Below are 20575 nucleotides of genomic sequence, written 5' to 3' on the forward strand. Positions count from 1 at the left end.
AGGACGACGACCGTTAGGCGGGCGCGCGCTTCGAGTTTAGCCCCGCCCCATCCGTACCCCGGCGCGCGCTCCCCTGTTCTCCCGCTCAGCAACGACAGCGGTTTTATGCGCGTGCGCGCGAAATAACGGCCGCTGGCGGAGGGAGGAGGGGGGTGGAATCTTTGGAGGGGGGGCAGAGAGAAGCCGCCCTGTCTCCCGCGCGCCCACCACCTGCGCCATCATCAGCCAATCAGCGGCCGTCTCAGGGGTCTCGCGCTTGGGGCGACACGGGCTGCTGGGTGGCTCCCCCGTCCCTCCTCCCGCCAGAGTCCCTCTCGTACCTCCCCCCTCCCGCTGGCCTCGCGCGCGCTCGCGCTCGCGCCCGCTCCAGCCTCTTGTGTGTCCTCGCGCCCCCCGCCCGCCCTCCCCGCGCGCAGTGTGCTCCGCTCCCCCCACCCTCCTCCTCCTTCCCCCCTCCCGCCCGCCCCGCGCGCCTCCTCCCTGGGTTCCCCCTCCCCCACCGCCGCCTCCTCCTCCTCCCGCCCCAGGGTGAGCGCGAGCCACCTCCCTCCCTCCCTCCGCCATGGATCCCGGCAACTGGAGCAGCTTCATCTTCCAGGTAACAACCCCCTCCCCCCGCCCCCCCACCCCCCTTCCCACACCCCCTCCCGCCCGCCCTCCCTCCTGTCCCACCCCCCCTCCGCGCGCCCGGTGCGCGCGCAGCTGTCCCCCTCCCTCCCTCGCGCCCTCCCCCGCCCTCCCCGAGGCGCCGGCTGGGCGCGCGCGCGGCGGGGGCCGAGGCTGCTCCCTCGCTCCCCCCACCCCGCCCCGCCAGGCTCCAACCGCCGCCGCCGCCGCCGCCGCCGCCGCCCGGGCCCCCGCCCCGGCCCCGGCCCGCGGGCCTCCGCCCCACCAGGGGGCGTCGCCGCCGCCGCCGCGCTCCGCGGCCGCCAGGCGCCCTCCTTCCTCCCCTCCCGCCGGCCGGGGTGCGCGGGCGGCGGGGCGGCCGCGGGCCATGCGTTCGGCGCGCGGCCCAGCCCGGCCGGCCGGGGGGCGGCGCCCGAGCCGGCCCCGCGCGGCCCGCGCCCCCGGCCCCCGCTGAGCCCCGGGGGCCCCGCCGTGGCCGAGGCCATGTTCCCCGTGTTCCCTTGCACGCTGCTGGCCCCCCCCTTCCCCGTGCTGGGCCTGGACTCCCGGGGGGTGGGCGGCCTCATGAACTCCTTCCCGCCACCTCAGGGTCACGCCCAGAACCCCCTGCAGGTCGGGGCTGAGCTCCAGTCCCGCTTCTTTGCCTCCCAGGGCTGCGCCCAGAGTCCATTCCAGGTGAGTAGGGGCCGGCCGTGGCGGGCCGGGCCGGGAGGGCGCCGACCCGCGGCCGCGGCCCACACGGCGCCTTGTCTTCGCAGGCCGCGCCGGCGCCCCCACCCACGCCCCAGCCCCCGGCGGCCGAGCCCCTCCAGGTGGACTTGCTCCCGGTTCTCGCCGCCGCCCAGGAGTCTGCCGCCGCCGCGGCCGCCGCCGCAGCTGCCGCTGCCGCCGCCGCCGTCGCTGCTGCGCCCCCGGCCCCGGCCACCGCCTCCACAGTGGACACAGCGGCTCTGAAGCAGCCGCCGGCGCCCCCGCCGCCGCCCCCGCCGGTGTCGGCGCCCGCGGCCGAGGCCGCGCCCCCTGTCTCTGCCGCCACCATCGCCGCAGCCGCGGCCACCGCCGTCGTAGCCCCAACCTCGACGGTCGCCGTGGCCCCGGTCGCCTCTGCCTTGGAGAAGAAGACAAAGAGCAAGGGGCCCTACATCTGCGCTCTGTGCGCCAAGGAGTTCAAGAACGGCTACAACCTCCGGAGGCACGAGGCCATCCACACGGGAGCCAAGGCCGGCCGGGTCCCCTCGGGTGCTATGAAGATGCCCACCATGGTGCCCCTGAGCCTCCTGAGCGTGCCCCAGCTGAGCGGAGCCGGCGGGGGAGGGGGAGAAGCGGGTGCGGGCGGCGGAGCGGCCGCCGTGGCCGCGGGTGGCGTGGTGACCACGACCGCCTCGGGAAAGCGCATCCGGAAGAACCACGCCTGTGAGATGTGCGGCAAGGCCTTCCGCGACGTCTACCACCTGAACCGACACAAGCTGTCGCACTCGGACGAGAAGCCGTACCAGTGCCCGGTGTGCCAGCAGCGCTTCAAGCGCAAGGACCGCATGAGCTACCACGTGCGCTCACATGACGGCGCTGTGCACAAGCCCTACAACTGCTCCCACTGTGGCAAGAGCTTCTCCCGGTGTGCACGGGGCCTCGGCCGCCCACTGGGCGGGTGGGGAGGGAGGGACGGCAACGGAGGTGGCCTGGCCTTGGCTGGCGGGGAGGGAGGCGGTTTCTGAGGATGGGGACCGGGAGCCACTCCCCGGGAGGAGGGAGGAAAGCCTCTCCTGGTTACCAGGGAGCAGGGGGTGGTACTTAGCCGAGGAGGTGGGTCCTCCGGCAGTAGGAAGGCTTCGCGTGGGAGGAGGACCAGCCCGCCCTGCGGCAGGGGGAGGGATTTCCTGCCGCTCCAGGACTCCGAAGCCTGGGGCTTGGGCGAAGATGCAGGCATCCTTGGAAAGGCCGGGTGTGCTCCTAAGTTAGGCAGATTTGGGAGCACGTCCCCACCCCCAGGGCCCTAACCCCAACCCCAACGTATTCCCAGGCCGGATCACCTCAACAGTCACGTCAGACAAGTGCACTCCACAGAACGGCCCTTCAAATGTGAGGTAGGAAGCCCGCCTCCTCCTGTCCCGGTTTTCATGATTTTGATCCTCATTGTAGCTGTCTGAGTTCAGCCTCTCAGACCCCCGTTTTCTCTCTCTTCTTTTTGCTTTTTCACTCCATTTTCTCATCCCTTCTTCAAGACCTTGTCATCGCACTCCCATTTCCTACAGATCAAAGACCCCCAGGGCTCTGATTCCTTTAACCTCTCGCCCCCCTCTCCCCACTCCCCGAAGCTTTAACTCTCCTGACACCCCCCACGCCCCTCCCCCCTCCCCAGAAATGTGAGGCAGCTTTTGCTACGAAGGACCGACTGCGGGCGCACACAGTACGACACGAGGAGAAGGTGCCATGTCATGTGTGTGGCAAGATGCTGAGCTCGGCTTATATTTCGGACCACATGAAGGTGCACAGCCAGGGCCCTCACCATGTCTGTGAGCTCTGCAACAAAGGTACATGCTGAGGGATGCTGGGAGGGCCAGGGACAAAGGGTGGGGACGGAGCCCCAGGCCCTTCCACAGACGAGGCTTAAAGGTGCTGTAGCCAAGCGCTCACGGCATCTAGAGCCCTTTAGGAAGCGAACGGAGCAGCGTCGGGTCGGCTGAACCGCCTTCAGTTCTAAGAGGTCTTGACTGGAGGAGACGAGCTACCAGAAAGAGTCAGCCTCTGGGGGTGGGTTGCTCTGGGCAAGGAGCAGTCGGGAGAGCCAGTTCCCGAGGGTCGGGAGGCAGGGTTTCAGCGGCGCGGCCACGCGCTGTGCTCCCGGGGAGCGGAGGGCGCCGGCAGGGGCTTCACAAGCCTGCGCCCTGCCCCGTGGCAGAGAAAGCTGCTCTCGAGCAGCATCGCGCATCCACTGACCGACTTCCACGCTGACACACGTTGCTGTTCTGGTCCAGCACGTGGGATGTAGTGGTACCGGGGGGATGCGGATGATGGACTCTTTTTCAGCTGCTATGGTGACTGCTGAGGCCAGGGCAGCAGGCTGGCAGACAGGTGGGAGTGGATAAACAGGATGAGCACAGGGGGCCTGGCAAAGGCAGGCGTGAGCCTGAGGCCCGGCTGGGGACGGAGAATTGGGCCTTCCTCCTCCGGTTTACTCATTTTGCCCCGTACCATCCCGCGCCGGCCTCTTCCTTCTCCCCACTCCAGCAACCAGCGCATCCAGACCCCTGCCGAGAACTGCTTGACATGGATAAGCACAGAAGCCCAGGGTCCCTGCCTATTTCCTTCCTTCCCAAGCTCCGCAGCATGTGAAGGGGCTTGAGATCAGAACTCGGGAGGCGCAGTGGCCTTTCCTGGCACAGCTGGCCAGCGGCTCCGAGGAGCTCCCCCGCCCAAGGATTCAGGCTCCTTCATTTGAGGGGATCCCAGGCCCAGGCTGTATTGAAATGTTAGTCCACAGACCAATATTTACACGATCTTTGCACACACACACACACACACACACACGCGCTTACAATCTGGGATGAAATGTTCAGGACATGGGTCACTTCTCAAGGGAGGGATCCCGGTGAAACAGGCACTGCAAAGAATCAACTGGATTAGAAACACCAAATTATTCTAGTCCTTTCCTCCCCAGTTCTCACTGGTCTGTTGCCACTCTCGGTTTCCTAGAGTTGTGGGTCGGGTGGGAAGGGAAGGGAAGAAAGCAGTACGCACTCCACCTACCCTCACCCGCCCAAGCTTCTGAATCCTGGGTGGCTCCAATCAATGCCTGGCCTGTTCAGGAAGGTACCCACCCCATCCCTCCCTCCAGCATGCCTTGACTTTGGACAACCTATCCCTTGGAGTCACATAAGGGGAACCGAAGGTTTATAGGGGACTCAAAGCCTTGTCCTCGAGACTCTGGTCAGACATTTGAAGCCACCACCAGAAAGGACACTCCTCTACTCCACCATTCGTCCAACTTCCAACCTGAGTGAGGAAAGGGGAAGCGAGGGGGTGCGGCTTGCCACGGAGAAACAGGCAGAAACCACAGAATTACAGGAATCGAGGCCCAAGAGTTTTGTCATTTACACCGTCTGTAAAATTTCTTTTTCTTTGGTTTAGCAATTATGAGTTTCCACAGACTCCTGATTGCTTTCTTTGAAGAATTAGGGCCACGCCTCTGTCCCCGCCTAGCAGACCTGGATAGAGCCAAGTCACAGCTGCCCCCTGTGATGGGACACGGGCTTCCTGCCTACCCCAGTCCCCACCTGTTGTCCCTGGGCTGTCCTACACCTGGGCCACTGCACTCACATCACCTGCTGGGCTTCTGCTTAAAGCCCTCTACCACAGCACCAAGAGAACTTTCTCTAATCAGGGACATCTTCTAACCCTGTGCTCCTTGGGCTGGCCACGGTAGCCACTGAATACTTGCAGTGTGACTAGGGTGAGGAACAAAATACTAGATTTTAATGAAGGTGGCCGAATAAGGCTGGTTGATCCCAGGTTACACAGTGTAGCTCGAAGGGGTGGAGTTCCAGGTAGGGACTACGAATCATTCAGGGCCACCCAGCAAATCAGTGGTACCACTGGGATGAGAATCCCGATGGAATGGCTGGTCCTGTCCCCTCCCCTGGGGCAGCAAGGGACAGTGCTGGGCCGGAATCAGCCAGACTGCCCCCTTACAGTTCTGATTTCCTGCCTTGTACCGTTTCCTTAATGTCTTACCTCATTTGAAAGCTTATAGTTTTGACCCCTTTCCTCGCATGCTTTTCCACAAAGGAATGTTCTCCTGCGCCTCTCTCGCAACTTTGTATGGGATTTGACCTTGATACTTTTCTGTGGCTCCTTCTGTGGGAAGTTCATTTCCTTAACTTGTAGGAGTGGCTTTCTTAACGTCAGAGCTCCCCCTTCTGTTGTGTTCAGGTAGGGTTTGAAAATACAGGGGCTGGCTTTCCGCTTTCTTGGTTCTCTCCCTACTCTCACCAGGCCCTTCCTGTCTCTTCCTCTGCTGCCCAGTCCCTCCCAGCTGTGCTTCTGAAGCTGCTCCCCGATGAAGGCCCTGAAAAGCCCCCCAGGATCCCTTACTGAATGGGTAACCTCGGACAAGTCCGTTGCCCTCTCTACCCATTTCCCAGGCCTACACACTGAGAATGGATAGGGCACCTACCCGGAAGTTAGGAGGGCTGAGATCATTATAAAGTAGTTGGAACAGAGCCCGGCTCTTCAGAAGCACACGATAGCTTACTGCTGAGGCAGAAGGAGCCTGCAGGCCCAGCTCCCTATCAGGGGATGGGCCTAGCACCAGAAGCTTCCCTGTACCACCTGGCCTTAACTAACCACCCCTTGTTGACTGGTCAGAAAGGTGGTGAGTCTCCTGTCACCCCAGCTGTGGGGCTAGAAGAACAGCAAAGAAGGGGGATCTGATGGCCAAGTGAAGCCTCCCAACTGCTCCTTTGCCAAGTTCTCTGTAGGGTAGAAGCCTGGCCAGAAGCCAGATGGGGGAGAGGAAGGGCTAGGCTATAAACGGAGGTGTGGACAGGGCTCCATGAGGCCCCCCCAGGGAAGATTTGAACTCTAGAAGGCCATGCAGGGCTGGGAAGCAGGCCCCAGGAGCAGCCTCCAATGACTTTTGGACAATCCCCCACCCTACGGCTAAGGCCTCTCCGCCATCTGTCACCCCAGCTGGGCTCCAGTCAGGGGGGCTGAGAGCCTCGCCCTGCTCAGTGAGTCAGCTGAGAATCATCCTCCTAGCTGGCCTGCCTCGCTTCTGCCTCGTGCCAAAGCCAAGGCCTTCAGTACCAGGACCCTGTCTTAACCCACCAGGCCCGACAGCTGTGCCTTTCCACTCCAGACCACTCAAGGTTCTTACCCAAGAGACTTGCTCTTTCATTTTGTCATCTGCAAAGGCAGCCCCTGAAGTAAGGCCTCTAGGGAACCAGGAAACCATCCGACTCAGACATGTGTGTGACAAGTCCCAGATTAGACTTTTGTGGTCTACCAGACGACAGGTACCGTCAGAACATTTTCTTCCCAATAGATCAGGACCCTTAAAAACACCGGTCAAGGACTCTGTGCTGATCTTTGGAAGTTCCCTGCCCAGAGCTTGGGTTTGGCCCCGTTATTCCAAATCCACCCAGGCCTCCCTTCTCGGGTGCCTGCTTCCAGGATCTGCCCCCTTGTCTGCTTTCCGGGCACATGGCCAGCTTTGCCTGACCACACTTCCTCAAGGGTCATGAGATTCCCGCAAGAGCCAGTCAACTTTTGCCTAAAGTCTCAGACACCACACCACACCCACGAAGAAAAGAGGAAAGTAACGGTGGTGGGGCAGAGAACACAAATGCTTATAGGCAGAAGTGGGGTCTATCCGAGGCAAAGGGGTTCTTGACCAGTGTCTTGGCTCAAACGGAAACTTAACACTACAGCAAAACTTCATGAGTTGCTGGTCAGTACTGGTCAGAGATCTTCGGGTCAACTGTGAGCGCCTCGGCACTGACTCCAAGAGCAGGGACCAGCTTATTTCTGCCTGTGCGCTGGTCTGCGGCGAAGCGGCGTCTGGCAGTGTCTGGTAGCGTGTTAGTGAGGGGCTTCTCGGTCCTCACTCCAGAGCTGCTGAATTGGCCGCATTTTGCCCAGATCCCTGGCCATTTGGGCGCACATTAAAGTACACCAGCAGCCCAGGCCTCAAGCAGCCACTCTCAGCCCTGGCTGTATCTGAGAATCACCTGGAGGCCTTTGAAAACCACTGATCCCTGGGGGATTCTTGACATCAGGGGCCTGGGGTGGGTGCAAGCATTGCCTCCCACCCCTCCATCCCCCAGTAGGCTCTCCACCCAGCGTGGAGCCCAACACAGAGCTTCAACTCCCGACGCTAAGATCAGGACCTGAGCGGAGACTGCGCTGATGCTAGGGCGCCTGGGTCACTCCATCGGTTAAGCAGCTGACTGTTGATTTTAGGATCATTTTAGGTCGTGACATGGGGCACTGCATTGGGTTCAATGCACAGTGGAATCTTGCTTGAGATTCTCTCCCCCCGCCCTACTTCTTCCCCTCCTGCCACCCCACAGGCCTCTCCCTAAATCTTTTTTAAAAAGAGTTGGATGTTTAACAGACTGAGCTACCCCGGGCCCGGAGCACTGCCATATTTAAAAGCTTCCAGACAGACTCTAATGCCCAGCAAGGGTAAGCTTGGTCCTGGATCCTGGGCCACTTGCTAGCTGAGCCTGGAGTCTCTTAGACTGAGAAGTGGGAAGAAGAGGGACTATTTCCTGGGCTGGACGAGATAAGCGGCCACAGGAGGTCTCTAGTGGAGTTCAAAGTGGCTGGGAGGAGAGAGAATCAGAGGAGCTCAGATTAGGCTAGTCCTCAGGGCCGGGCACTGGGTTATTCTCCTCCAGCCCCCTGGCCAACACCAGCCCCTGCCCCGAGCAGGCCGCAAGGTGCAGAGGAGGCCGGTGACTCAGCCAAGCCACCATCACCTCTATCAAGCTTCAGGTTTAGAAAATGTTCACGACACTCAGCATAAACACGGCTCATCTCTGCAGTTTCCCTGATTGTAAACATTCTAGACTTTGTCTGAGCATGCAGGAGTCCCATTACTCAGGGACTGCACAGAAGCTTATACACCAGCTTAGTTTAGGGAAATTATTTCCAGCTTTGGGGACTAGGAGGGGGAAATTTTTTGAGACGGTCTCACAGCAATCACGTTAAGAGCAAAGTTTCAGGAACTTTTCTTCCTAGGAAAGAGGAAGAGCTCCTTCCTTCTCTGCGCCTAGTCCAGCTACCTTGTGGCAGGAGCAGCTTGGTGGCTTCAACGGGGGACAGCACAGTTCTGCCAGCTCAGAAGGCTTCTTGCCCTACCTTCACCCTGCCCCCTCGGAAACTCCGGCAATTAATGCTCAGCACTGAAGGCGAAGACTGCCTGGCTGAGAAGTGACCCAGGAACCAGGCTTCAGAGTCCTGATGCAGATCAATGTTTTCTAAACTCGCTCCATCACAGGACCCAGCTGAGAGCGTCCCTCCTGCTCATGCTGATTCCCAGGCCTCACCCAGCCCCGCGCCATCCGCTTCGGGAGAGCCTCCAGAACGTTAGCTTTGGCAAGAGCCCCTAGATAAACAGCTCCCACTTACAAGGACTTAAGTGGTGCCAGGTGTTGTGCTAAACACCCTTAATTGATTCATCTGATCCTAGAAGGAACTTTGCTCAGGATCACACAACGATCCGAGCACAGGGTCAGGATTCTCCCGTAACCCTGGCTCCAGAGCTCCTGAACCAGGAAGTAGCCTGGCTTCTCAGGCAGAAAGGTAAGATTCTGAAAACAAAAGGAGGACTCCTGACCTGGGTGGGGCTGAATACTCTCTAGAGACAGGCATTCACAGGGGAGCATTTTCGGCAAGGGGCGGGGAGGGCAGCCTCCATCCACAGAGAAGGCCCGAGTTATCTTGAGCCCTCATGAGGTCCCTGGGCCATCCTCAAGGTGTTTCTCTACCAGCTCCCTGCCTCTGGAGAGCTGCCCCACCCCAGAGAGCTTCACCCCGGTCAGGCTGGGCGCCTGTGTGCCAAGGGCGAAACGGGCAGGGATTCTCAGGGGAAAGCACACCGGCTGGCATGCCGTAACAGCCAGCTTCTCCTCACAACCCAGGGTCGGCCAGGGCAGGAGCAGACAACACAGGAATCTGCCTCAACCACCATCCCCCACCCTCCAAACTTCACTCCCAAGGGCCAGCCCTAAGATCTCCAGGGCCCCAAAGAGCTTTGCATTCCCTTCATGTTACCCTCCCAAAGAAGCAAAGAGCCTCGCCACCAACCCACACCTTCTAGAAGTCAAGCCCACCTTAAGACTGCTTTGTTAACCACTTCCCACAGGGTCCACAAGGCCCACCCACAGTTGGCATAGCCTTATGAGGCGAGATAGAAAAGCCCTCAATATTTGGCAGAGAGGAAGGACTAAGTGGGGGGGCAGGAATCACATTCTAAAAGCTCAAGAGGACAGGCCAGAGCCCAGGTGCCCAGGGGGAGGCAGCAGGACCCAGGAGGAGTCTGAATGGCCCCAAGTTTCCTCTGCCCTTATTCTGATATGGAGCCTGAAGTCGAGGCCTGAGATTTTGGGGTCCGGGAGTGTTGGCAAGTAACAAGTTGACCTATCTTTACTTCAAAACACAGGAAAAACTCACAAGGAAAGCAAACCTCCCAAGGGTAACCTCACCACCTCTTCCTCTCCTCGGGCTGAGAGGTCTTACCTGCCCCGGCAGAAGCAAGCAGGCAGGACGGGGCCCGAGAGCCTGAGGGACACAAGTCCCCACCAGCGATTTGGGGGCGTTGGGAGCGGTGGACACCCAGGAAGCGCCCGCAGCCACAGACCCTCAGATGGGGAAGCTCCGTGGCCCAGCCCTAGGGATCACCCGGCAGGGCAGGCTCGGGTGGGGCTTTCTGGCTATCAAAGGGCCCTCGCAGCTGGTTCTCGGTAAGCTCCTCTGGGCTGGCTTCTGCACAGCTGAAGGCACTGCAGCCTTCAGCCCTCGGGGAAGCTCCTCTGTCTCAGAGCCAGCTGGCCGCGCTGGAATGAGACTGAAAGGGTCAGAGGACCTGAGACTGAGACGGGGTGGGGGGAGGTGGGGTGATGGGGTGCTGAGTGCTTCTGATCCACGTGGCTTTTACTAACTTCCCCATCTGGGTGACTGCGATCCCGCCACCCGCCACTCCGCAAAAAACCGGCCGGGCTTTGCTGCAGCCCACCCTCTAAGAAAACATAACTTTGCAGTTTTTTTATTTTAGATTCAGAAAATTCAGCCCAAGTCTCCAAAGAGATGTTCAAGAGAAAGCATAAATAGGCACACACATTCTCTTTCTGGCAAGGGGCAGTGGTGGGCATTTAAGAGTCTCTCTCCTCTTGGCCCTGTGTCCCAGCGCCTGGGTTAGGGAAGGGGGGCCCAGAAGGCATATGCTCTGGCACTTAGCGGCAGCGGTGCAGCTCTCAGTATTTCCGCTGCCGGGGAAGAGAGTGCTCCCTGAGGACCGGAGTGGGGGCCGGCGGGGCTGGGGTCCTCTGGAGTCCAGGCTGAAGAGGTCCCTGCCAGCACGAAGGATCTGCTCCTCTAGCTTCTTGTGCCGCTCATGTCGGACAGAACCTTGTCCAGGCGGGCTCTCCCGCTTCTGGCTCCGGTGAGCTTCCTGAGAGAAGGAAGGTAAGAAAAGCTGATGGGGAGTGAGGTGCTGTGTACCAGATCTGCCTAGATGTTACTAATTACTGGGGGCTCATTAAACACAGATTTCCCAGGCCTCTGGGTCACGGAGGCCCTTGAGGTTTGGGGGTTGGGCCTCAAATGGGGTAAGCAGTGAAAGTCTGAACTATGAGAAGGGACTAGTAATGTGAGTGACCAGGTAAGATATCCAGGCAGGGGAAAAGCAAGTGCAAAGGCCCTGGGGGCAGGAACAGGAGTGTCTGTTCAAAGAAGAGTATACAGAGCTGGGCGTAAGCCAGAGACAGAAAGATGTGGCCTAAGAAATGACTTAGAGGCCATGATGAGGGGTTTGGATCTCTTAGTTTAAATGGAAATAAATACCAAAACCTTGGGGCCCAGGCAGTCAGGGGAATTGGTGGTGTTTGATTCTCTGACATGCTCTTTCCTCCAACAATAGAATTTTTGGAGAATTTTAAACAGAGTAGTGACATGATTTATATTTTGAAAGGATCATTCTGGTTGCTGAGAATGGAAGCAGGGAGACCAGTCAGCAGGAGAAGTCAGAGCCACCACAAATATTCAGGCAAAAGAGATGATGACTTGGGGCGCATGTGGGTGGGTCACAATGGCTGGGCTTCCGAATTTTGATTTCGCTCCAGTGGTGATCTCGTCCTGAGATCGAGCCTCAAGTTGGGCTCTATGCTGGAGTGGAGCCTGCTTATGCTTAAGATTTTTCTCTCCTCTGCCTCTCCTGCCCCACCCCAGCGCAGGCTTGCCCTCTCTCTAAAAAAATAAAAGAGCAAGAAATGACGGCTTGGACAGGATCGGTGTTGAAGGTGGAGAGCAGCAGATGAGTTTGGAAATTTGGAGGCAGAGCTAACAGGACCTGGGGCTAGCCTGAATGTTGGGATAAGAGAAAGAGAAACCAAGAATGGCTCCAGACTCCCAGGAAGGCACAAGGGGTGTGAAATCCCATCAGATTAGAAGACTACACAGAAGTACAGGAATGAGGATCTAGATAACAGTGAATCCAATTAGAAGATGTGAACTTCTAGTCAGGTGGAGATAAAAGGAATGGGAACCAAGATGAATCATCTGTGAAAGTCTTGTAAAGGAAAATCGAGTACCTTTCCAAGCTGTTAGAATCGATGCTCTCTCTGACAGCTACAAGTCGATAGCAAACTAAAGCACTACAAGCATAGGCCTTTAGGAAGTGACCTTTAGGTCAGTGGGAGTAGACATCCCTCAATTCTCCCCTCCTCTCCCCCTTTGTCTGTACCTAAAAGTGTCTCCAGTCAATCAGGGAGTCCTTTGGTGCTCATTGGCTCATCGTCAAAGTCAAATTCTGTAGGCATAAAATCTGGGACAGGTGGAAAGAGAGTGAAGGGTGAGGGTGGTGTCTCCTCCCATTGCATCCCTCCACTTTCCATGCTCCAGAGTCCCACCTCCTCCCCCAATTTCTTCCTGGCACCAAAGGAGCAAGCCCCAGGAACAAGGTGGAAGGGTGCCCTCACTTTTCCTCTTCCTCCTCTTTTGGCCTCAGGCTCTCATCGGATCTCTCCTCTTCACTCTGGGCCTCAGGCGTGGGTGGCCGGCGGCAGGATCTCAGCCTGAAGCTCCAGGGTACCGTGAGCAGCCAGAAGTTCATAGAGCCGCAGGATTTCCGAGGGGAGGCATCCAGGCCTGCCCATCCGAGGGAGCTCCATCTCCCCATCGCTGCAGGGCACGCACCAGTCTTCGGATTCTCCCTTGGCATGCTCTTCCCTTCAGCGCCGGGCCTCCCTGCACCTCCTCGGCCCTGACCCTCATGCTCGGTCTCCTCCTTCGGCCTCTCCTTCCCTCTTCCTCGGCTTTATTGGCCGAAGCAGAGGAGCCTCCAGTATCCTCCACGGCCAGAGCTTGGAGGCCAGGAGGTCACTTCCCCCTTCTTCAGACAGAGGAGCTGCCGTGGTGGCCGAAAATGTCTCCATGACCAAGAACAAGGGACATAGACTACTAGGGAGGGGCCCTGCGATGATAGTAGACGCAGAAGTTACTAAGGCAGGGGGTCTCCCGCCCTCCCCAAGGGATTGGGCCCCAAGAGTTCAGGATTGTCCCCACCAATCAGGTTCCAACAGCGGTCCCAGCGACGACCGCCGGTTCCCAGGAGGCGCGCTGAGTCCTCCAAGGACCCCGCCCCACGGATCCAGATACGGTACTCCAAGCACCCAGGACCAGCGGAAACCACTTTCTGGGCCTCAGAGGGGCGGAGCCGCTCTTCTGGCCTTCACACCGCCCCTCTCCACACTCCGGAGCCGGCGCCCTCTCCCCACACCTCGCAGGTCAGCCGCCTCAGCCGCCGTACGCACCTGGAACTAAGACCCGCCTCCCGGGCTGCGCAGGGTCACAGTACGCAGCACAGAGATGGCGCGGATGGCTCCGCTCTAGCCAAAGCTACTTGGGAAAGGAAAGCAAGGGGAGGATTGCACATGCGCAGGTAGGCTCGGGCACAATTGGCTTGCCCACAGTAAAGATGGCCACTGGGATGGCGTATGCGCATACCCAGGCGGTTCTGCCAAAGAGGGCAGGTACCATGGCCCCGGCGGTGACGGACGTAAGGACCAACTGAGGCTGGAGGCGAGTCTCATGCAGTGTCCGTTTATTGGTGTTTCAGACTCATGTGATCCGGCATACAAAAAGAGAATCTGTTGATGTATCCTTTTTTTTTTTTTTAAGACTTTTTAGTTTTTCCCCCCACGCCTTTTTTTTTTTTTTTTTTTTTTTTTTAAGAAAACAAACCCGCCAACTCCGAACAGCGTCGTAGTCGGTCCCCGCCTCCCTAGCGGACCAGTCGCGTGCAACAAACCTCCCCTCGTCCTCTTGGAAATACCATAGAGCTTCCCCGCCTCCCTCGCTCCCTGCATCTGGGAGCTTTTGGTCCTATTTCGGGGTTCTTTCGTTACAAACCACGTGGAATGACCCCAGCCCCCAAATGCCTTTTAAGAAACTCAAGCCGAGCGGTTTAAAAGCCCAGGTGGGGCTGGTCAGCCCGGCTGATCAGAAAGGGTCAACAGGCCGCGCCTCTTCCTCCTCCCAGGTGCATGCTCAGAACAGAGCGAGCACAGTGCACGACACCCTCACAAGTCCCCAGACAAGGCCTGGCTTCTTGCCGGCTCTGCGACTCCAGAGGCGCCCCTGGGGGCGTCAGGACCTGGGTGGTCCCAGCAGAAAATAGTCGCAACCCGGGCTGAGGAGCCCTCCCCGACACCGCTCCTCCCCCAGCCTGATCTAAATGCTGGAGTTTTTGCAGAGAAAACGGTAGCAGGAGGGGAGGAGGAGAGGATCCTGAGGGGAGAGGAGCCAGGAAGAGGAAGGGGGCAGAGGGTGTGGAGGGGGAAGGGGAGATGATAAAGGGAGAAGGAAGAAAGGAGTGGGGAAGATGCCAAGACAGTGAAAGTTGAAAGGGGGACACCAGGCTAAGGTAAAGGAATTGGGGAAGTTGGGAGGAGGGAGTGCAGGGAGGCTCGGAGCTGATGCAGGAGGCTGAGAGCAGAGAGAGTTTGGGAGACGTTCAGGTCAGGAGATTTGAGAAGTGCAGGGAGGCTCTGTGAAGTGCAGGGATAGGGAGGCCAAGAGGCTGGAAAGGATGCAGGCAGAAGTGCAGGGAGGTTGGGAACAGTGCAGGGAGAAGAGGCCTACGGTCGGCACAGAGAGTCAGCACAGGAGCCCGGCAGGATGCAGGAGCAGGAAAGAAGCTGTAAACAAGGCCGCTCAGGCTCCCTTGGTCCCTATGGGTGCGGGCCTGGCCATCGATTGGGCTCCCCAGGGGAAGATGGGCTCAAGGCAGCTCCCAACAGGAAGAAAAGTCTTGAATGCGGGCAGAGCCCCTCACTTATACACTGTGGGAGAGGAGAGGGAGGACAGACAGAGACGGAGGGGGGAGAGACAAGGAGAGACAAAGGAGAAGTAGGGAGGACAGACAGGAGAGAGCAGGGGCAGGGGTTAGTAAAGCTGCCCTTGCCAACCCTTCCATTCTCCCAGCCTGTCCCAGACCCCCACTCACCGCCTAAGTTGATGACGCAGGAGGCGATGATGATGAGGACCCCTACCAGCGCCACGATGCTTAAGAGCTTCACCACGCGGCCCAGACGCTTGCCCCATCCACGTCCCCTGCTGCAGGCTGTCTGGACTGGTGAGGGTGAGGGGTGGGGCACAATGGGCCCAGGTCAGGAGAACGCAGCCCAGCAGGGATCAGGTGAAAAGAGTTGTCCAGAGGAGACAGGCAGGTCCCGTGGACAGTGGTTAGAAGGGGAAAGAGGGTTGGAGAGGCAGGGGCGGAGGGCACAGGTCAGCAAGGCTGTGAAAATGTCTTGACCTCCCTCCCACCTGAAGGGTGTAAGGCGTGGTGGCTCAGAAGGGGAAGTCCCAGGAGAGGCCAGAAAGCCCCAGACTTGGGAAGTGAGATCCATGCAGAGAGGAGAGGGAAGGCAGGGCTTCTCCTGGGGTTCTGTCCCAGTGCTGGCAGGAAGCTGGAAGCCACAGCAGGCCTGGGCCAGGGTCCCGTGGGGCTCACCATGACAGCATAGCGAGGCCACGATGTTGACAGGCCACATGGGGCAGAAGCAGGACAGGATGGCGAGGATGATGTAGTCCCGAGGTTTCTGGCTGCTCACCCCCTCCCCAGACCCTGCCAGCTGGGAGCTGGGGTGGCGGCTCAGGCTACCTCGGGAGATCCTGGATGCCCACTGTGAGCCCCTTCCTAGTCGGTCCTCCTCCACCAGCTGCTGCAGCACTCGGGGAGGAGCCCCATTGGCTGGGTGCGGTTTGTGGAGGGTGGCGAGTGAGGCTGCGGGCTGGGCCTCTCTTCCTCGCCCCAGCCTGCAGGGGCATCACTGCCCGTCTCTTGCTTTTCCCCCACATTCTCAGTCAGGACCTCAGGGTGGGGTCCTCCTGGGTAGGGGCTCGGGCCTGAAGAGCTGACTTGGGGGTGGGCTGGGAACCTGGCTGGCAGTCTGGCTGGGGTCTGACTGGGGTCCAACTGGGGAGCAGGCTCTGAGGCTGGCCAAGGGGGCTGCAGACCCCAGATCGACCTGGTCTGCAGTGACCTCTTTATTCACTTCTGGTTTGGGCGCTGGCTCTTGGCATGCTTCTTCGGGCTGGGGTTGCATTTGGTTCCCCTCCTGGGCTTGAGCTGAGGTCTTTGGCCTGGGCTGTTTCTGGGGCCCCAGTTGGGGTCTCTGTGGTTTCTGGGGCCAGCCCGCTTTGGCTTCTGAGTCCACAGGGGCTAGTGATGTCTGGGCCCGCTGCAGGCCCTCTGGCTCATCTGGACCCCAGCTGGGACCTGAGAAAGTTTCGGCTTCAGAATGGCCAGGCCCTTCTCCTTGGAGTTTGGGGACCCTCTTCTATCCCCTTCATCTCTGAGCCCTCAGGAGCCGCTGGCTGCCATCTTGAGAGGGGAGAGAGGAGAGGATCTCGAGGGAGAGCCTGGAGCAGCAGAGACAGCAGCAATCCTGAAAGAGGAGGAGACAGGTTTGGTGTGAGGAGGAAAGGTGGCTCTCAGCACTGCAGCTGGAGAGGGCTGTGCTCCTGTCTTAGGGCCAGCCTCGGGCTGCACTCTGGGGAGAGGAAGAAAAGTTGGGGTTTCTTTGCCTTGGGGTGGGACATCCCTGGGAGGAGTGTTCTGCTCAAAGTCTTCTGTTGAGAGCCCTGGGAAGATTAACCCTTTTGTAAACAGGACCCTCCCAGGTCCCTTCCTGGTCCGACGGACAAGATCCAGCCTCTGCGATCCTAGCAGATGCCCCAGCACCGAAATCAACAAGCTGTGCGACGCTGACACTCCGCAGGCAGATCAGGCACACTGGGAGAGGACCGACACTCACATTCAATCCCCTGCAACCTCCCTTCCTCCCGCGCGCCCGGCCGGTGCAGCTTTTCACTGCGCGCCTGGGGCGCAGACGCCCCCTGCCCCTCCCCGGGGACCTGGGCTTCTCCCGAGCCCCTTCTCGGCCCCTCTCGCAGGGATTCCCTCCCCGGGGGACCGGCGCCTCCTCCTCCCCATTGGCGTGGCGCGCCCAGCACCACCAGGCAGTCCGCCGGGCGCCCGCATTCCGGTGCAGCGCTCGGCGTCCGCCGTCTGTCCGCGCACCCTCCCCCAGCCTCTGTCCATCCCGTCTCACCTCGACGCCGGCCTCTAGACTGTCCCGCTGCTGCTGCCACCGCCGCCCCGTTGCAGCAGCCGCAGCCCGGGAGGGAGCGAGTCAGCGAGCGAGGGAGGAGGCGCGGGTCTCCTCCCCTCTGCTCGTCCCCTCCTCTCGCTCCTCTCAGGTCCCCTCCCCCACGCTCCGCTGCCGCCGCGCACGCCCCCGCCCCTCGCTCGCCTCCCGCCCCTCCCGGCCAGCCCAAGGGAGCCACGCGTGCCAGGCCCCGCGTTACCCGGGCAACCGGCCGGGCAACCACTTGCCCCTCCCTGCCCCTTCCACGCGCGTTTTGGGGTGCCCCTTCCCAAGCCCCGGGCCCCTCCCGCCAACGGTCACCGGGGTCCTGGCAGAGGCAGGGGCTGGGGAGACGGAGAGGGGTCTGCGAGGAGACAGGACCTGTGAGACAGGCGGGACCCGGTGTGGCACCGCTACAAGCGGAAAGAGGGGAAGGGAAATGAGGCAAATCTTGGGAGGCTGCTCAGGAGGAGCAGGGTGGGGTTCGAAGAAAGGGAACCTGCAGTACAGGAAACCCCTCTCCCTCGAAGCAGCAGCAGCAGAAATGGGTGCTGGAAGGCTCCCGGTGCCTGGAGCAGGACTCAAAAGGGAATTGCAGGGCAGAGGCTGCAGGGGCAGTCTGGAACAGGAGGGCTGGGCCCCGGGCCCGTAAGCGCTGAATGGACCACACCAAGGCGAAGGGAGCAGGTGGGGGAGCGCAGTTTTCTTGGCACCCGCACCGCTCCCAGTCCAGCTGACGTCCCATCCTTTCTGCAGCTCCATCACCCACCTGCCACCTTTCAGGACCTTAGAGGTTGTGCAGGTACTCGGCAGGGAGTCTGAGCAGCAGGCGATGGGCGTGAGTGGGGGAGAGCAGCATTTGTGTCTGGTAACTGCTGGGGCTTCTCACCCAGGCCTCTTCAAACCTCCAGTGGCTATTCTGGCCTGCCCAGATTGGGTATTCCCTGGAGACCTGGGAGTCCTGGAACCTGCTCTCCAGTCACCGGAGCCCTGGCCCCACCCTGAATCTGGGCTGCAGCCACGGTGCTGCCTCTGCCGAGGGAGGAGCCGGAGCCCCAGAGCCACACAGGCCCAGGCCTGAGCAAGGCTGGGACTGACACCAGGCCCAGGGAGAGACGCCTGGGGGTGGGAAGTGGGGGGCTTGGGAGAGCAATCCATCCACTCCAAAGTCAAGAGACAGGTTTTATTTAAAATTTATTGTAATGGGTCGCAAAAGGAGGGGGTGAAGGGTGGGGAACATGCAGGGGACACAGGAACACGATGACATGGCCAGGGCCACAGCTTCTGTCGTGGGGAGAGGGATGAAAAAGAAAGGCCAGGGCTGGAGCTGGGGTGGAAGAGGACGGGGGGACACTGTGACTGCATTCCCCACCCCCAAGAAGCACTCCTAGTCCCTGGATCCCCGCTTACTCCTGGCACCCTAAAATTCCATCTCTTGTCCTGCCTCTGGCCCTAGTGGCTCCTTCTTTTGCTCCCCTTGACTTGTTTCCCCTGACAGATTCTCAAGTAGGACGATGTTTAGGCCTGACCCCAAACAACCCCACCTTATGAAGGTACTACCGTTGCCTTCCCTGCTTCTGCCCCTTCTCCAATCTCACCTTTTCCCCTCTGGGACAGAATCTTTGATTCCCTCCTTCCCTCTCCTCCCTCCCCCTGGAAAAAAAAGCACCAACTCCCCAGGGAGGGGCAGCAGACAGTAGTGGGGGGATGGAAGGAGGAGAGCAAGGACCATCAAGGAGAAGGCTCACAGATCCCTGAGGGCAGGGCAGGGGGTTACAGAGAGGAGAGGGGTGAGGGCAGTGGCGCTCCTGTCCTCTGCCACCCCTGCCCACTATCCAGGGGCTTCAACACAACCGAGGGGACAGGTGTGTGTGGGGTCAGGTCTGATAGGGAGAAGAGAGGAGCAAGAGAAACAAATCGTTAAAACCTAGCGAATTCCCTCAAGAAACATTCTTCCTCCTTTCCTTCTGGAGGCTCTTTTTGTGAAGTGAGTGAGGAGTTGGTAGGAAGAGAGGGGAAGAGGAGACGGTACCAAGGGACTTTCCTCCACTTTCCACTCTCCCCGCCACCAACTTGGAGCTCACCAGGGCTGAGAGGAAAGGTGGCTGAGAGCTCACAGGCACCCCTCGGCCCCGGAGGGAGCCCACGGCTGTGGGGGGCTGCCACCGCTGCTGCCGCGCTGCCGCAGCCGCTTGCCGCCGCCGCTGCCGCCATAGGACAGACCTCACCGGTACCTGCAAGGGAGAAACACCCCATCACAGCGCAGTCCGATCAGCAAGAGCCCCTGGCCCCAGACTCGTTCCCAGACTGCCTCCCTGGGACACAGCCGTGCTCACTTCCTGTCTGGTCCCCGGAGGCTTCCACCTGCATCCTTTCCCAGTTCTCCTGAAGGGCCCTCCCTGTCCCCAGAAGTCTCCCTAACTTCAGTGGGGGATGGGCGTCCCTGGCCTTCCTGAGATCCCCTACTGGGCCCTTTGAGCCCCCTCGCCCCACACACCCACCCCACCCCCCCAGCCATGCCCCACGCCTTGCCTGGTGGGTGCGGGTCCCCTCAGCAGGTGGGCTGTGGCTGGGGGCGTCTCCCGGACAGGGGCGGCCCCCAGATGGGTCTGCATGGCCGGCCAGCTGGGCAGGGGTCTTGCAGTGCACGCTGCACAGCTTGCACAGGATGCGGTCAGGCCGCGGGGCCTGGAGCTGTGGTCCTTCACCGCGTGGATGCGCAGGTATGCTGCTGTGGTGAAGCCTAGTGGGGGTGGATTGGGATGGGGGACGGGGGTCAGCCAGGCGGAGACCCCAGAGACGGGCGGCTCCTAGGCTGGGACGCCCTCCTCAGATGGCCCTGTCCTCCTCCCACCACATACATCCTGGTAAACTGGGGCCAGCTACTCTGTGGGGGGTGCGGCGCAGCGCCTCCCTCAGCTTGCCTGGGTGAGTGGTGTCAGCTTCTCAGCCGCGGACCCACAGAACCTATTTTCCGTGGCTGGGGAACCCTCTCCCGGGGCAGGACACTGATTTCTAGCCACCTGAAGAGTTGACCCTCAGCAGAGACGGCTGTGTCCCCTCCCTCCAGGGCCCCAGGGTCTCAGCCCAGGTACTCAGTGGATGCGCGATGCTGCTCGAGAGCAGCTTTCTCTGCCACGGGGCAGGGCGCAGGCTTGTGAAGCCCCTGCCGGCGCCCTCCGCTCCCCGGGAGCACAGCGCGTGGCCGCGCCGCTGAAACCCTGCCTCCCGACCCTCGGGAACTGGCTCTCCCGACTGCTCCTTGCCCAGAGCAACCCACCCCCAGAGGCTGACTCTTTCTGGTAGCTCGTCTCCTCCAGTCAAGACCTCTTAGAACTGAAGGCGGTTCAGCCGACCCGACGCTGCTCCGTTCGCTTCCTAAAGGGCTCTAGATGCCGTGAGCGCTTGGCTACAGCACCTTTAAGCCTCGTCTGTGGAAGGGCCTGGGGCTCCGTCCCCACCCTTTGTCCCTGGCCCTCCCAGCATCCCTCAGCATGTACCTTTGTTGCAGAGCTCACAGACATGGTGAGGGCCCTGGCTGTGCACCTTCATGTGGTCCGAAATATAAGCCG

General features: G+C 60.3%; 2 protein-coding genes and 1 pseudogene across 6 annotated transcripts in view; 1 reads left to right on the forward strand and 2 right to left on the reverse strand.

Moving 5' to 3' along the window:
• Positions 1-529: 529 nt before the first annotated feature.
• MAZ (MYC associated zinc finger protein) overlaps positions 530-20575 on the forward strand; it is a 23588-nt gene continuing 3542 nt past the window's right edge. Inside the window, exons 1-5 of one of the 5 annotated variants that reach the window (XM_040635096.1) lie at positions 530-598; positions 1216-1302; positions 1386-2242; positions 2648-2711; positions 2987-3158. In XM_040635096.1, coding sequence (XP_040491030.1) covers positions 563-598; positions 1216-1302; positions 1386-2242; positions 2648-2711; positions 2987-3158 — 1216 coding nt within the window. In that variant the 5' untranslated portion in view covers positions 530-562. The other 4 variants (XM_040635097.1, XM_040635098.1, XM_040635094.1 and 1 more) reach the window with 4 other exon arrangements.
• Positions 10605-12801, reverse strand: LOC121103763 (annotated as a pseudogene).
• LOC103657846 (proline-rich transmembrane protein 2) lies at positions 14680-19618 on the reverse strand. The gene is given in 12 exon segments (XM_040634606.1): positions 14680-14690; positions 14855-14980; positions 15178-15380; positions 15382-15619; positions 15622-15732; positions 15735-15849; positions 15852-15951; positions 15953-16052; positions 16055-16172; positions 16174-16301; positions 19036-19237; positions 19505-19618. Coding segments are annotated over 12 exon segments (1566 nt in total).

The sequence above is a fragment of the Ursus maritimus genome, unplaced genomic scaffold (assembly GCF_017311325.1).
Source record: "Ursus maritimus isolate PB19 unplaced genomic scaffold, ASM1731132v1 scaffold_2, whole genome shotgun sequence".
Classification (NCBI taxonomy): Eukaryota; Metazoa; Chordata; class Mammalia; order Carnivora; family Ursidae; genus Ursus; species Ursus maritimus.